This window comes from Peromyscus maniculatus, chromosome 23, assembly GCF_049852395.1.
Source record: "Peromyscus maniculatus bairdii isolate BWxNUB_F1_BW_parent chromosome 23, HU_Pman_BW_mat_3.1, whole genome shotgun sequence".
Classification (NCBI taxonomy): domain Eukaryota; kingdom Metazoa; phylum Chordata; class Mammalia; order Rodentia; family Cricetidae; genus Peromyscus; species Peromyscus maniculatus.
Genome location: NC_134874.1, coordinates 52,948,850 through 52,965,958, shown reverse-complemented (window position 1 = coordinate 52,965,958; position 17,109 = coordinate 52,948,850). Strand labels below are relative to the sequence as shown.

Sequence of the window (17,109 nt, the reverse complement as noted above, 5' to 3'; positions counted from 1 at the left end):
TGTGTGTGTGTAGGTGTGTGTGTGTAGGTGTGTGTGTGTGTCTGTGTGTGGGTGTAGGTATGTGTGTGTGTAGGGGTGTGTGTGTGTAGGTGTGTAGGTGTGTGTGTGTGTGTGTGTAGGTGTGTGTAGGTGTGTGTAGGGGTGTGTGTGTAGGTGTGTGTGTGTAGGTGTGTGTGTAGGTGTGTGTGTGTGTGTGTGTAGGTGTGTGTGTGTGTAGGGTCTATGTTTTTCTCTCACTTCCTGCTCTCCCATCACTACTCCTCTCTCTGTGGATATTCTTTTGGGAAGGGGACTTGTAACATCCTTTTCTTGTATTACGGATGCAGCATTTTCTGAATCTGTTAATATTTGTTTTGGTGGGAGGGTTTTTCTTTTAAAAAAATGAACAGCTTCTTTTTCACCATTTATTTGCTTTTGTTTGTTTTTATACATTAGTTCCTTTCCTCAGAAATTTTGGTAATTCTTAGCCGTGTGCTCATGATTACTAGTGTGTGTACACTAAGCAGAAAGCCATTTGAAAAAATGCTAGGTGTAAGCATTGGTCTGTAACTGCTAAGACTTTCTTACTGTGATGAGTTGTTTTCCAGATTCTTAGTTTAGATACTTGTGCTTCAGTTGGATCACATGGAAACAAGGTCCTGTCAGCCAGAATCTTAGCTTTATTCCTTTAGTAACCATATTCAGAGTTTCACTAATTATAGCATGGAAACGATAATACTCATTATTTCCCAGTAACACCAGCTGAGTTGAATATTTTAATTCATTGATATAGAAAATGATAACGACATCCTTAACAGTAATACATCTGTTAATGTATATGATTAGCTTAATGAGTTAGAAACAGCCTTGACAACTTTCCTGCCCTGGAAATGGAGCAGACTTTCACTTTTCAGTTGTACATTACATTTAGTTTGTGAGGAAGCCAGCCTTGCTTCTTCCCTCCTTCCTTCTCTTGCTCTTCATTTTCTTGAAATATTGAACATTCTACATAGGGTTTGCTGTAACATGAATTGCTAAACGGGCTTATTAATAAAAAACCCAAAGCCAGATATTGGGGTAAAAGCTGAAAGATCAGAGAGGCAGATCAGCAAGCCACTAGTTCTTATTCGTATGAAATCCTCCGCTGAAAGAGAGCGAGCTCCTTTCTCCACCCCGCCTTATCACTTCCTCTCTCAGCCCAGCTCCATCACTTCCTGTCTGTCTGTACAGACTATGGTTAACTAGTGGCTAGCTCCACCTTCTGGTTTTCAGGTAAGCTTTATTTGTTAGAATATAAAGAAACTATTACCACAGTTTGCTTTTGCTCTGTTGATTTGCAAGGGCCTTTCTAATCTTCTAAAGCAATATTATGGTGATATATTGTGTACCCCAATAAAGCTTGCCTGGGGATCAAAGGACAAAGCCAGCTACTATGTTAAACATAGATAGAGGTCAGGCAGTAGTAGCACACACCTTTAATCCTAGCATTCGGGAGGCAGAGATCCATCCGTATCTGTGAGTTCAAGGCCACACTGGGAATAGAGCCAGGCATCTTTAATTCCAGCACTAGGAAGGAAGGAAGATGGCAGGACACAGAAAAGGTATATAAGGTGTGAGTAAACAGGAAGTCTCTCTCTTGAGGCTGAGGATTTTGTAGAGGTAAGAACGTGGCTGGTTTGTTGTGTTTCTCTGATCTTTCAACTTTTACCCCAATATCTGGCTCCATTTTTTTTATTAATAAGACTGTTTAGCAATTCATGTTATACAATATGATAATTATTAAAGTTTCCATTTTAATCAGAAACTCTTACCTTTCAGAGTATCTTAAGGTGAGATCCCATGACCCTGAGGAAGCTATTAGACATGATGTTATTGTGTCTATAGTAACAGCTGCTAAGAAGGATATTTTTCTTGTCAATGATCACTTACTTCATTTTGTGAGAGAGCGAACATTGGACAAACGGGTAAGTAGGAGAGTAGGTAAATCCCAGTGGTTTTGTCTTGTGTTTGTTTAAATTTTATTTTTGAGACAGTCTCTCTATGTAGTCCTGGATGTCCTGGACTCTCTATATAGACTAGGCTGGGCTTGAACTCAGAGCTCTGCCTGTCTGCCTCATGAGTGCTGGTATTAAAGATGTATAACAACAGACCCAGCGGAGTTTTATTTTTAATACTTGAAGTTTAATAGTACTACATTTGAAAGTACCTTTTCTTTCCTAAATAAATTATAAATTGAAAATATCTGAGGTCTGGATAAATTAGGGTGTAAAATGAGGAGTTGAATACTGGTGCTGAGTTGGCTTTCTTTTTCTTCAGTCAGGGACCCTACTCTATGGGATGCTTCTCACATTAAAGAAGAGTTATTCTTTCTCGGTTAAATTTGCCTGGAAATCCTCTTCATAAATGTGCCTAGTTTGTTTCTTTGCAAGTCTAAATCTAGTGGGGTTGATGATGAAGATTAACCAGCAAGCTATTCTAATGCATTTATGTAATAGAATATTTTGCTTTTTTTGTTTGTTCTTTTTTTTTTTTTTTTTTTTCCGGGACAGGGTTTCACTTAGCTGTGGCTGTTCTAGAACTCACTGTGTAGACCAAGCCAGCCTTGGCCTCTCAGATATCGGCCTGCCTCTGCCTTTCAAGTGCTGGGATTAAAGGTGTGTGCCACCATGCCCATCAGTAAATGGAAACATTTTTCTTTATAAAGAGAACTTTTTTCTGTTTTTGTTTAAGTGGAGAGTACGAAAAGAAGCCATGATGGGACTTGCCCAGATTTATAAGAAGTATGCTTTACAGTCGGCAGCTGGCAAAGACGCTGCCAAACAGATCTCCTGGGTCAAGGACAAGCTGCTCCACATATATTACCAGAACAGCATCGATGATCGGTAAGTCGGGGCCCACATGCAGATGTGCTTTTCAGTGATTTGGTAAGTTGTGGCTATTACATACATTCTTTGTATTTTCTTTATGGCTCTAAGTACAGGGCAAATGAGATGCATAGGTAACTTTCCAGCAAAGCCGCAGATGAAGCAGTCCTGCATAGGTAACACACTGGATGAACAGAACTTTCTCGTTTGTTTTCATACATTTACCTTTTTACAGGGTGAAATCTAATGTTATAATTTAAAGTTTTTGTTTTATAGAAAAAAACACATTAAAAGAATGTTTTGCTTGATATTCAAGACAGGGTTTCTCTGTCTTCCTGGCTGTCCTGCAACTTGCTCTGTAGACCAGGCTGGCCTCAAACTCGGAGATCCTACTGCCTCTGCCTCCTAAATGCTGAGATTAAAGTCATGTGCCACTACCTCCTGGCTGTTAAATTTTTAAACAGAGTTCAAATGAAAATCATTTGGAAGTTTTAAGTCCCACTCAAAGCTGGGCAGTGGTGGCGCACACCTTTAGTCCCAGCGCTTGGGAGGCAGAGGCAGTGGGATCTCTCTTCCCCCTCGAGAATAAAAGCAGTTTATAAATTTCTAAAAAAGATGTTATTGCCCTAAAAGTAGATGGCTCTATCAATAAGAGCCAGTTAGCCCTCAGAGCCCTCAGTTCTGTTTAGAATCTGAGTTGACAGGTTGTTAGTGGATCCAAAGGTGTATGTCTGGAGCAAGCCACTTGAAAAAGAAGCCATAGAACAGTGGATCTCAACCCTCCTAATGTTGTGGCCCTTTAATACAGTTCCTCATGTTGAAAAGAAATGGACCCCAGAGGAAAGTGACGAAGCTCTAGAACATTCTGGCTAGAGATTATTTACTATTTAACGAAGGTTGCTAATGCTAAGTCCTACCAAACACTTTCTTTAGCCAAGCATAGAATAATTGTCTCCTTTTCCCACGTCCTCAAATACAGCCATCACTTGGTATCCACAGAGGCTGATTTCCAGACTCCTCCTGGCCAGGATACCCAAATCCACATACACTCAAGTCCTGTACATAAAATAGTGCCATGTGTACAGAGAACCCACTCCTATCCCCCAGACCAGTGGTTCTCAACCATCCTGACCCTTTGATACAGTCACACAGTTCCTCTTGTTGTGGTGACTTTGGTACTGTTATGAATTGTAATGTACACATCTGTGTTTTCTGGTGGTCTTAGGCGACCTCTGTGAAAGGATTGTTCGCACCCCTCCCCCAGGTCATGACCCACAGGTTAAGAGCTACTGCCGTAGACTGTGTTAAAATGTTATGAAGTATTTTAGGGAGTGCTTTTGTTAAGTCAGTTTTTACACTTGAGTGTGTGACACCAGTGCGCAGATTCCTATTCTGATTTGATAAGACATCTCTGTGCCCGCCCCGGGAGTCTGGACCCAGTGGCAGTGAGTGTTGCCCTGGTGTGTGCAGGAGCTGGGGCAGGGCTGCGGCAGCCCTGCCTGTCTCTCTCTGTGCTCTTAGGTCAGCCGTGCCTTGTTTCACCACGACCTTGGTTCATAGTGATGAAAATCAAAGGGATCTTCAAATGTTCTTTGTAGCTTTAACTCATAAATAATGATATTGGGATCTTTAGAGGGGCCTGGTGTGGTTTTTTTGAACTTTCCTGTACAGATATGGACATTTAGTCTTTGATACACAGTTTCCAACCTGTAGGATTGTTGCAGACATACAGAGCCAAGTCCTTCCTTTGGACCCTCTTAGAGGGAAATACATCTCTTCTCCACTCTTGACTGAAGGGACTTATTAGTGATTTTTACAGTTTGTATAACTCTAACTGCAAACGTAGCACATTAAAGATCTTCTCTTTTATAGGTTACTTGTTGAGCGGATCTTTGCTCAGTACATGGTTCCTCACAATTTGGAAACGACGGAACGGATGAAGTGCTTGTATTACTTGTATGCTACACTGGACTTGAATGCTGTGAAGTAGGTCTCCAGTGTCATATGCTCTTTCTTCTGTCTTGGAGTATATAGAATGGACGTGGGGGATAAACCTTAAGTATTTAATGTAAACGTTATAATAATCAGGCATTGTTTAAAGGTTCAAGACAATAAATTACTGGGCTATTTCTTTTTCTTTTTAGAAAGGTCTGTCGTCAACATTTGATTAAGCAGATACAGAAACAGTTAAAGCTGGCTAGAGCTACTTGTTAGCTACTTGGCATGAAATCATTTAAGGATTTGATTTTTCTTTCTCTCTAGATTTTCAGGTTGATGGCATTTCAAGAAAGGTGATATACCTATTCCCCCCACCCCTCTCAGGTGTTAAAAAGGTCCACATTATGAAAATACTATCTTCCTACTCTTAACACGGTACTAATTTAAATTATTCTGTAGTGCAGTAGAGTACAAATTTCTATGCTGTTTGTCCTCAACATAGTGTTGTAGGTTAGCATTAGGGCAAGTCTTACAGATACATTTTTATTCCCAGGTGTCATTCAGAAAGAACCTTTAAATGTCTGGGAAGGGAATTGGCATTCTATCTATAGTAGAGATACTACTCGTCTAACTGAATCACATTAAGGCCTGGAGATTTCCTGTAGGTTTAGAAATTTAGGCCCATGATATTCCAGTAAATATAATTAGAACTATAAAGGAGTAAGTGCTCTGAAATTGGAAGTCTAAGGATCCTTGAAACTTTTAATGGACTTGTGTCTCATTGCCGTAGTTCCATGTACTCCTGTTCCTTTATACGGAGTTGCAGTTTGGAGCGCTGGAAAGTGGGTGTGCCTTGTCTCTGCTCTTACACTGCAACTGAAAGAGAGCAGTGGACAGACAGAGTGTTTAAGACAGACAGATGCAGCCATACAGAGCCAGATCTGATGCTCAGGAGGTAGTAGGACAGCCAGGATTTGAAGTCCGTGCTAACGACAAGTGGTGGCATATATACTATTTTATTTCCTTTATTATGTTGGAAAATTTTCTCGGGTTGGAATGTGTTCTCAAATTGTTGGTTTACTTCCATTTAGTTGCTCATCCTTTTCCTTTGGTGCAGTTGATAGCCTGTTAGAGGATGGATGATATGATTGATATGTGTCCTCCTAGAACACACGTCAATTAGAAATCTCAGTAAGTCTATCCTTGACCATATACCACCTAAGAGTAGATTAATAAAGATGCTTTTAAGTAAGAATCCAGAAGTAGCACTCAGAGATTCTCTATGAAAGAACTTAAGAATATGAGTCTGTCTGTATATTTATTTTTATTTTACAAGAAAGGCAGGTTTAGAAAGAAGGAATCGTGTTCAAGAAGCAAAAACAGTTTCAAATATTTCTGTAAATCTAAGGAACTGAGGATTATGGGAATATGGCTTCAGAAGGAAGACGTAGGAAGCATGTGGGCTGGGACTTAACCGCAGCTGTGGACACTCTTCCAGGTGTCCTGGAGCACTCCCCTGCACCTTCATTGACTACTGTTGTGAGGGGTTGATGTCAGGCCTCTGGGGGAGGGAAATTAATATTCTCAGATAACACATAAAAAATAGGCAGGAAATAAACATTCAAGTTTTTGTTTTTCGTTTTGCTTTGTTTTTCGAGACAGGGTTTCTCTGTGTAGTTTTTGTTCCTGTCCTGGATCTCACTCTGTAGGCCAGGCTGGCCTCGAACTCACAGAGATCCACCTGCCTCTGCCTCCCGACATTGAAGAATTCTAATATCTTTCTCTCATATGAACACTAGGACAGAAATATCAGCTAATTGATACATTTGTCAGGTGTACATATAAAAAAGCTGATAATCATCCCTGCCAAAAGCCTCAGAATATGAGGCTTCTAGATTTAAAGAGTGAAAGACGATCGGTGGGATGGTAATGCCAGAAACAGAAATGAAAAGAAAGGAAGCACCTCTAAATAAGAAGGGTGTCTAAGTAGAGCCATAAACTAAACAGAAGCTACTTTTCCCTTAAATTTAAGTGTGTTTTACTGAGTTTAAAAGTGAAGCACTGATTTTTAAGAGATGTGCTGTGAAATAATACCAATAAAAAGCTGAAAAAAATAACTACTTGAACTATCACATAAAGGTTTTAATTTCACAGACATAGTCCATGAGTAATATGTAGCTGTTGAAGGTGAAGTTTTTAAGGTATTATTGAAAAGTGACTTTTATTGTCACTGACCTTGTGAAGTTAGCTTTTCATCTATATTACCTTAATTTTTAGAACTTAATTTATATTTATCTGTGTTTCCTTCCAAAGCCTCTACATTTTCTTGTACATATGAGGGATGAAACCTGGTGATAGTTAACATGACTGTGAGTGTGTTACCCAACTATTTTATCCTCTGTCTTCCTCAACGAGGACTGCAGTCATTTTCTTACCTATTGAAAACAGCTTGTAGGACTCATATGTATGTATATTTCCTTTAATCTCTTATTTTTGCACATTATGCAAATAGGGTTATCATGTGTAAAATCTTCAGTGATGTTTTTCACTCTTTTTCTTGTGTTTTGAGACAAGATCTTACTTTGTAGCCCTGGTTGTCCTGGAGCTCACAGAGATCTGCCTGCCTCATCCTTCTGAGGGCTGGGATTAATTGTCACCCCCATTGCCTTCTGTTACCCCCTTTACTCTCATTGAACTCCTTCCCATCAAGACAATACATGTGGGAAAATGGTCTTGCTATTTCAACTAAAATTCTTAAGAAAATTTCCTTAAATACATTGTAATATAAATTCTTAGTCATTGGGGGTTATTTTTTAAAATTTCAGCTATGGTCATGTTTATAATGCTGTTAGAATTTCTTAGGATTTCATATTTAAGTGATAAATATATTAGATTACATAATTTCATCTGTTTTAACTCAAGACCAGTATAAACATGTGGTCTTTTAGAAGTTGTAAATCATCATTTTTCTAGGAGACAGAGAATGTTTGACTTTGGAGTTCAGAAGTAATTCTCAGACTGTTTCTTTGAAAGTTTTTGTTTAATTTATGCAACTCATGCTTTGTTTTTGATTTTCATAGTTCTCCAGTAAGTGATCATTTTGCTTTCACTTAGTTTATGAATTTACATTAATTAATAATGCAGTGAAACTTTGTGGAACTTTCACACTCAAAAATAGTGAAGTGTCACACTGAAAATTTAAGGCATCCAAAGATGAAAATGTTCTAATATTCTTACTGTTAGCAAGTTTCTGAATTTAAAGTAGGTTGTATTCTTTTAAAAACACACAACTGCGAGGCAGTTTCAGAGCCTTGATCACGAGGACAGTGGACATGTTGACCCAGTTGTCCTTTCTGTCCCAGTTGGAAAGCTTGTGTTAGCGGCTCTGCACGTTGGCTGTCCGTTGTCGGTGCTCCGTGGATGTGTGGGTTGGGAGCGCAGGCCACGGGAAACAAGCGGTGGGCTCAGGAGAGGCTCCGTCAGGGGAGCACCTCAGGTTGGCCATTGCTCTGCAGTTGTGAGGCTTGAGTTTAGGTTCCCAGAACTCAGAAAAAGCCTGGTGCACCGCAGTGGAGAGATGAGAGGTGCTAGCCTAGCTCATTGGCCAATGAGAGGCCCTGTCTCAAACAGAAGGAAAGTGCTCGAAGAATGACCCTTGAGCTTGTCTTCTGGCCTCCCGCGCACATGAACATACATACATATTCGTGTACGTCCATGCACACAAAGTAAACTAATGAAAAACACTTTTTAGTAAAATTTCCTTAGAAATATTGTGGTGTGGAATGTAGTTATTAGGAAGACATATTCATAACAATAGATAATTTCAGTTTGGAGTTGACACATGATGGGATAAATACTTCACAGATGCATACACCCTTTTTCTCATGGGGCTCACTCTTCTGCTTCCCCTAGATTCCATCTTATCAGCACCTTTTACAAGACAACGTTTTGTCAGTTCTTCATTTCTCAGTTCTATAGTCTTGTCAGCCCTGCCTTTAACTTACACACAGGCCCCACTTAATTTGTCTTCATATGAAGCCAATGCAGCATCACAAACCCTGCCTAACGTCCTTGCCGCTGCTCTTACGTTTGAGTCTTTGCCTCTGGATGCCGGTTATTTCATCTGTGAATTTGACCTCAGTTCTCCTTTTACCTCCTACACTCTTTTATTAACATGAAATAGTTGGAATAGTTGGAAAGGACTTTTATCCTGTTCTGTATGTTTTTGTGTTTTTCAGAGCATTAAATGAAATGTGGAAATGTCAAAATTTACTCCGACATCAAGTAAAGGATTTGCTTGATTTAATTAAACAACCAAAAGTAAGTTAAGTTTTAAAGAAAAACTTTTAGAAAGTTTGTATAATCATTACCATAACTATAGCTTCATGTTTTTATATGTTTACTTAGAATGAATATTCCGGTGATTTTTATTATGTGGTGGTGGTGGTGGTGGGTGTGTGTGTGTGTGTGTGTGTGTGTGTGTGTGTGTGTGTGTGTGTGTAGGCTTGAGAACAGTCTCAGGTGTTTTTCTCAGTGCTGTCTGTTTTTGGTTTTTGTGAGTTTTGTTTTGTTTTGAGACAGGGCCTCTGATTGATCTGGAAATTGCCAGGTAGCTAGCTTGGGCTGGATGCCATTGAGCCCTGGATGTCCCTGTCTCCATCTCCCACCTAGCCCTGGGCCTACTAGCGTGTGCATCCTGCCTAGCTTGTCTGTAGGTTTGAGGAGTGAAATCAGGTTCTGGTACTTGCACAGCAAGCAGTTTGCTAACTGGAGCATCTTCCCAGTCCCTGAAATTGGGATACTCATCCGGTAAATACATGTTTTAGTTAGGGGCATTTAGAACGATTCTAAGTCCCCTCCCTTTCTGAAATCGTTACCTGTGAAATATATTAATCTAGAAAGTGTATCTGGTCATTTTAAATTACAGTCACGGGACCCAAATCAGTTTGTTCTTACAGCTCACGGTTGTCTTCTCTGACCTCCTCTGTCACGTGCTCTCCTGGGCTAGGACAGGAGTGAGGGGACAGTGCTGTTTCTCAGCTGCCTGCCCAACAGTCTGTTACTTTTTTAAAAAACTTTTGTGATGTGAAGATTTTAAAAACTACGGAATTTTACTAAGGAATTGTTTGCATAGTTGAAGTTTACGTTTGAAAGGTTTTTTGTTTCTGATTTTTAAATAAACTTTTTTTGTTTGTTTTATTGGGTGGGTTTTTATTTATTTTATTTAATTAATTATTTTTTTTTGAGACAGGGTTTTTCTGTGTAGCCCTGGCTGTCCTGGAACTCACTCTGTATACCAGGCTGTCTTGGAACTCTCAGAGATCCACCTGCCTCTGCCTCCAGGGTGCTGGGATCAAAGGTGTGCGCCACCTCCACCACTACCACCACCATCAGCCCCCCCACCCCCCTTTTTGAGTTAGAGTCTCACTAGGTAGCCTTTGCTGGCCTGAAACTTGACATGTAGATTGAACTGGCTTGGAACTCATAGATATCCACCTGTTACAGCTTCCTGAGTGCTGGGATTAAAGGCATGCACTGCCATGCCATATTTTTTTATTGAGTGTAATTTAACCTTTTTTTTTTTTTATGGTCATTGAGTATATTGAACCTGTTGGGATCTGTTTTCTTCAATAATACTTTCGTGGCTTCTGCTGTCAGTAGGCATGTGTTACAGTGCAGTCAGAAGCCTTGGGAAGTTCTCTCTTTGTTACCCAACTTTCTATTCATTTACCTGGGGGGCAAATGCACAAAAGTGTTACTGAAGTATGGCATGTTCTTGTATTCACATGGATAGCATTAGTCTGGATTTTAGGAAGCATTGCAGTCGGAATAGGATCCAGTCAGTATGTTCAGAGCTTAGATCAGGTGTTGACAGACTCAAACAAACGTGCCTACTTTTAAGATTCTCACTGTGGAGCTCCTCTTCCTACCTGGTCACATGGCTTCTGTACTTATCACTCCACCCATTTACCTGGGATTTAAAGAGCGCTAAAGAAGATACAAATGTGGGAGGAGCGTGTGGGGCCGGAGAGTTGTTGAAGGTGCCTGTGGGTTCTTGTTAGGGGATTTTAATTGTGCATTTTTTGTATGTGATTTACAGACAGATGCCAGTGTGAAGGCCATATTTTCTAAAGTGATGGTTATTACAAGTAAGTTGTTTTGAATCTTTAAAAGTTAATTGAAGGTTTTATGTAATTTATTAAATTATATTAGATTGTGGTAATCTACAAAATTATTAAAGTGTTTTTGCTTGATACACACCAGACAGTTCAGTTTTCCTTTTTCTCCCTGATTTTTTTTTTATTCTGTGTGCTATCCAGAATTTAAATTTTCTTCAGTGTCTTACATGAAAAAGCCTGAGAAGTAATGTATGCATTTATTTTTGAGAACTGTCGTGACCCGAGATGACTGTTGACACAGTCTGTGCATTGCTGTTGCCTCCTCTGGGGCTGTCTCTGGCACTGGGTGCTCTCCCCTCACCCCAGTGGTCACCATGTAGCTTGTTGACAGAATCACCGGGAACACCTGCTCGAGTGAGTGAGTGAGTGTACCACACTTCACTTGACGATAACGAAGAGGTCGTGGGCTGAGCTAAACACTGCAGCTGCGTCCGAACGAACGCCAAGACACTGGAGAACAGTAACTTAGTGACTGTGTCTTGGGTGCTCACTTAAATTCCGTTTGGAAGAGAGCATTCAGAACTAGGGTGCCACTGAGAGGAGAGCAGTCTCAGCTGGCCCTTTCTTGGGGCTCACCAGCATCCACGCTGTCCTCTGCAGCTGGCCGTGGGTGCTGTCCTCTGGAGGACCTCATTCTTTGTTGCCTTCTCTTGGTTTCTTTTTTCAGTGTCTATCAAATCGCTGCAGGCTTTTCTAGGTTTTGTTTCCAGGAGTGCTAGTGTCCTGAAGATGTTCATAGTGAGAGAGGGGGAAAGAAAGGATTCCTGTGCATTGATAAAATGCTGGGGTTTGGTTTGTTTTGTTTTGTGGTGCTGTTTTCTTTTTCTCTAGTACCATCCTTTTTTCATTTTTCTAAAGATAGGCCTTTAATATGATGCCTGTCTATGATTAAAGGGCCTCTTAAATGTCATTTTCTAAAATTATTTAACAACAATATTAAATCCTCAGTCCTTTTAAATTTCAGTGAAGTGCTAATAATCTTTGGAACATAATTTAAAAGTTCTACACTAGAACTTTTCTTTTCTTTTTCTTTTTTTTTTTTTTTTTGTTTTGTTTTGTTTTTCGAGACAGGGTTTCTTTGTGTAGCTTTGCGCCTTTCCTCTATCTTGCTCTGTAGACCAGGCTGGCCTCGAACTCACAAAGATCCTCCTGCCTCTGCCTCCCAAGTGCTGGGATTAAAGGCGTGCGCCACCACCGCCTGGCCACACTAGAACTTTTAAAAGCTTGTCCCCAAGTGCTTCTTTGCCTAAATCTTACTGTTTTTAAGATGATTATGCAGATATTTGTCTTTTGTAAGTCATCATGTTTATATATTTATTTTTGAGACAGGATCTCACTATAGAGCCCTGGCTGACCTCGAGTCACATTGTAGACCAGACTGACCTTGAACTCAGAAATTCATCTGCCTCTGCCTCCCAAGTGCTGGGATTAAAAATTTGTGCCACTAGGCCAGGCCTGCCTTTATTTATGTTAGTTTTTTTCTTATATAGAGAGACATGAAAAGGCCAGATAGCAAGTGTTTAATATGGTTAGTGTTTAATGTGATTGTGGTATTGTTACCACAATTAGTGATTAGTTATTTTTGCTGAGACTTAAAGGTTTTCAGAATTGTGTGTTAATTTAAAGAATAAATTTACTGTCATTACGTTTAAGATATTTATAATTTCTTTTATTAGTTATCCTAGTCTAGTTTTTTTCTAAGCAATTAAACAGCCAGGAAAGGCAAAGCCAAGTTAAAGTCAGCATTTCCTTAGCTGTGAGAGCTGTGAGGCCCGTGTTAGCAGAGGGCTGTGGGATTTCTGCTGAGAGTGGCTTCAGCCGGCAGTCACACACACCAGGAGTGGTCTGCGCAGTGTCTGTCAGCAGCCCATGCTGCACATCTGTGTGGATAACCGGGCACACAGAACGTAATGAACTGGCCTCCTGGGGACTCCTGCGGGACAGTGTGAGCAGCCTCTGAGGAACAGATGCTTCTACTTAGGCTGACACTTACTTAGTGTCTTCCAATACTGTAAGGGACCCTTTAGAAAAGCTTCTCCTCGCCTGCAGACGTGGCTTCACTCAGCTACTGCTTCATATTTTCAACAAAGCAGATTTCTCTCCCAGATTGTGAGTATAAATGATGCTTCACAGTTTGTTAAACTAAGGGCAGTTTGTAGATAAGGATTATTATTTAGAATCACAAAATAGAAAGTACCCTTTTTAAAAAAATCAGTTTGAGAAATTATGAAACTTCATTTCATTTTAAGGAAATTTGCCAGATCCTGGTAAGGCGCAGGATTTCATGAAGAAATTCACACAAGTGTTGGAAGATGATGAGAAAATACGGAAACAGCTGGAAACCCTCGTTAGCCCCACATGTTCCTGCAAGCAGGCTGAAGGCTGTGTGGTAAGGGCACTGCGGAGCGCCTGCGCCGGGGTGGTAAGGGTACTGGGGAGCGCCTGCACGGGGACACACAGCTCTCTCAGTACAGCTGCCTCAGTTTTACCAAAGAAATAATGTTTATTTTAATTTAGAAAATGTTAAATAACAATTCAGATAAGTTATAGTGCAGAGAGTCGCTATTAATATTTGGATATAATATCCTTTCAGAATGAGATCATGTTATAAATGAATTTTACACATTTCATTTTCATTAGGGTTGGTTGGGTTTTGTTTTGGTTTGGTTTGGTTTTTTTTGAGACAGGGTTTCTTTCTGTGACAGCCCTGGCTGTCCTGGAACTTGTTATGTAGACCAGGCTGGCTTCAAACTCACAGAGATCTGCCTGCCTCTGCCTCTGGAGTGCTGGGATTAAAGGGTTGTGCCACCACGCCCGGCTCATCCATTTTTTTTTTATAGTGTTAAATTTCCTAGCTCATAGCATGCCCTTTGTGTGTGCACTGCAGCGTACTGAGCACTAACCTCGGGGCTTCCCCACCCTCCTTTCTCTCTTCTTCCTTTAGAGTGGGGTCTTGCTGCCAGGACTAGACTGGAGCATATGCTCCTGCCTTAGTGTCCTAAGGAAACAGAAACTGTAGTTTCATACCCATGCCTCTCGCTCTGCTGGGTAACACTTTCATAGCTGACTATTTTTACATCTCCATTCCTACAGATTCTTAGAAGTCTAAGTACATGGGGTTAAAGGTACATTTTTAATGCCTTTAACATGTATTTCTCAATCATATGCTGTCCACTCATTGTTAGGAACAGAACCCAAGTAAAAACAAAGTTATTTTGATAGGAGTTGTGTTTTTTAGTTGCTTGGTTTGTGACTGCCTTTCTCCAAGTTTTTTTTTTTTAACCATTTATATTTCTTTTGTGAGTTGAATGTTTATAATCTTTATCTATTCATATAAAATATTTTTCTTTATCTTAGAACTGGTTAGTTTGTGATATGTCTTTTATTATTTTTATTTTTGCTTTGTTTTGTTTTTGCTTTGTTTTGGGTTTTTTTTTGAGACAGGGTTTCTCTATGTAGTTTTGGTGCCTGTCCTGAAACTCACTCTGTAGACCAGGCTGGCCTCGAACTCACAGAGATCTGCCCGGTCCTGCCTCCCGAGTGCTGGGATTAAAGGTGTGCGCCACCACCTCCTGGCTGTAGTATGTCATTGTTAAGTTGCAAATCATTTTCTGTCAGCTGTGTTTTGCCCTTTTGCTTTATTTGTGATGCCCTTTTTATGTCATGATTTCTATTTTTGCCTAGCTGTGAATAAAATACACACCTCATGGGTTTTGCTTTTGGTGTCTAATTATGAAATTCTATTCAGTTGCAAGTTGCAATAGTGTTAGTTATCAGCTGGACCCATAATACGGTCTCTGGACATGTGTGTGAGGGATTATCTTGATTATTTTAGGTAGGGAGATCTACCCACTTGTGGGTGGCACAGTCCCCAGGCAGGGCATCCTGGAAGATGGAGAAAGAACTGAGGACAGATGTGGTTGTAGACTAGCTCCTTCCAGCTCAGTTTGCTGTGATCGACAAAACTTGGGAACTCTTAGCCAAAATAAATAAATTTTCTCTCTCTTAAGTTGTTTTTGTCAGGGTATTTTATCATAACGGGAAAAGACACTAAGACATCTTAGAAATATTTATTGGTGTTTTTTACTCATATATCTTGATATATATTTTAGAAGAAGGTGATTCTTGACGCTTTCCCAGAGAGGCTGAATGAGAGTGGGTGTCAGAGTGACACCAGGAATTTAGTATCTAGTTCTCTCTGTTAGTTTTCTTGCTGGTTTGTCTCCACCTCTGGTTTTACTCTTACAGTTTTATTCTTTTGAACTATTTTTGATGTATGACATGAGATAGGAATCTAACTTTGTTTTGACTCAAAATACCTACCTGTCCAGTTTTTTCTTTGTCCTATTGGTTATTGTACATCTTATTTACATTGGTTATTGTACATCTTAATAATAATGGACATCTTATTTGCTTAGAATGTTAATAATAATGTTCATCTTACTTACTTAGAATGTGCTCAATTTTTAATCTAATTTTTGTTACTTACTTACTTAGCTACTCTTGGCTTATGTTTTCCAGCACTAATACTGCAGAATGTTAGAGGTTCTTAACATTTTCAAGTTAGACTGTGTTTAAATATGTTCTTTTAATAATTTACAAATCTGCATTTCAGCGTGAAATAACTAAGAAGTTGGGCAACCCTAAACAGCCTACAAATCCTTTCTTGGAAATGATCAAGTTTCTTTTGGAGAGGATAGCACCTGTACATATAGATACTGAGTCTATCAGGTATTTGTCCTTACAAATATTAAGGTTTCTTTGTGTTTTCCAATCATGCATGCAGTAGGTCGGTCCCAGACACTACACCAGCTTCTTCTCTGTGTCTGTATGTGCCGTCATTGTGCTGTATTTGTGCAGACAGCTTGTGTTGCTCATGTTCAGATGGGCCACTTGTCTTGCTTCTCACTCTGCTTTCACTTTATTATTTACTTCAGAGAGCTCAAAATGCTGTCTCTGGGAGGAGGTACGATTTTACCTAAGAAGGGAGCGTAGGTAAGACTTTGCTTTTACAGATAGGGGAGAAAGAGTATTATAGGAATTGAGATTATCACATGCCAAACTCCCTAGATAGGGTATGAGTGTTTTGAAAGTAACTGCCTTCCGTTCCGTTGTAGACTGGAGAGGAGAGGCATGAGTGCTTTGTGCCCGGATCAGATATGGACTGCTATTACCACTGAGCTTTGGGGCTCTTGATTTACACCCTTAGTCTTTGGAAACCACAGGTTGAGGTGGTGAGTGGAGGAGGGGAGGAGAGCTCCCTTTAGGCTCTGTTGTGGCATCTGTGCATAGATGCTAGTGTGATGGGAAAGGAAGAACGTATTTGAGGAAGGTTTTCAAAGAGCATCCCTAAGAGATTGCTTCCTGGCTACACATATGAGATAAGGAGTCAGAGTACAAGGTTTCAGGTGCAGAAAATGAATCCTGGTACCTTGAAGAGAATAAAAAGGGCCTTTTTTTTTTTTTTTTTTAAAGTAGATGAAAAAGACAACATGTAATTATTAGTTGGACATACCAAAATTTCTTTCCTTCCTTCCTCCTTCCTTTCCTTCATTTCTGTCTCTCTTATATTTATTTAGATAGGTTCTCATGTAGCTCAGGTTGTCCTTGAATTCACCTTGTAGCTGTGGGTGACCTTGAACTCCTGATCTTTTTGTTTCTACCTTCCAAGTGCTAGGATCACTGGAATAAACCACCACACCTGGCTACATTTTTTTTTTAATCAAATGACATTGAGTTTAAAATGAAATTATGAGAACTGACTAATATGCTAAAATTAAATAGAAAATGAAAACTATTATAGACAGGTATGGAAACCTTTTTACAGTAGGGAAATCAGAGAGATGTAAGAAGACCAAGTTGTTGCAGGATTCTAAAACTTAAAAAATGGTGAAACTTTTCACAAATAAGGTATATGGTATGAGCTGACAGACTGATGACCAAGGGTAGGCCCTTGGTTTCAGCAGTCAGGAACTTCACAGTGGTCCAGAAGGTGTGTTGGTGCATAAATGGTAGCAAGAAGTAGCAGTTTCTGCTTATAATATATGTGGGAGAATTCTAAACAGTGGTAACTTTATGGAATGGGAACTGCCTGACAGGTAGGCACAGGACAATGGCTGGGTGTTAAATTGGACTCAGGAAGTGGCTGC

The 17,109-nt window shown here is 39.9% G+C and overlaps 1 protein-coding gene across 12 annotated transcripts in view; it reads left to right on the top strand.

Moving 5' to 3' along the window:
- Window positions 1-17,109, top strand: part of Pds5b (PDS5 cohesin associated factor B) — a 163,223-nt gene that overhangs the window by 91,185 nt on the left and 54,929 nt on the right. For all 12 annotated transcript variants that reach the window (XM_076560106.1, XM_076560104.1, XM_076560103.1 and 9 more), the window contains exons 11-17: window positions 1,798-1,943; window positions 2,710-2,861; window positions 4,716-4,829; window positions 9,020-9,101; window positions 10,882-10,930; window positions 13,210-13,349; window positions 15,576-15,691. In XM_076560106.1, coding sequence (XP_076416221.1) covers window positions 1,798-1,943; window positions 2,710-2,861; window positions 4,716-4,829; window positions 9,020-9,101; window positions 10,882-10,930; window positions 13,210-13,349; window positions 15,576-15,691 — 799 coding nt within the window. The remainder of the gene's footprint in view (window positions 1-1,797; window positions 1,944-2,709; window positions 2,862-4,715; window positions 4,830-9,019; window positions 9,102-10,881; window positions 10,931-13,209; window positions 13,350-15,575; window positions 15,692-17,109) is intronic.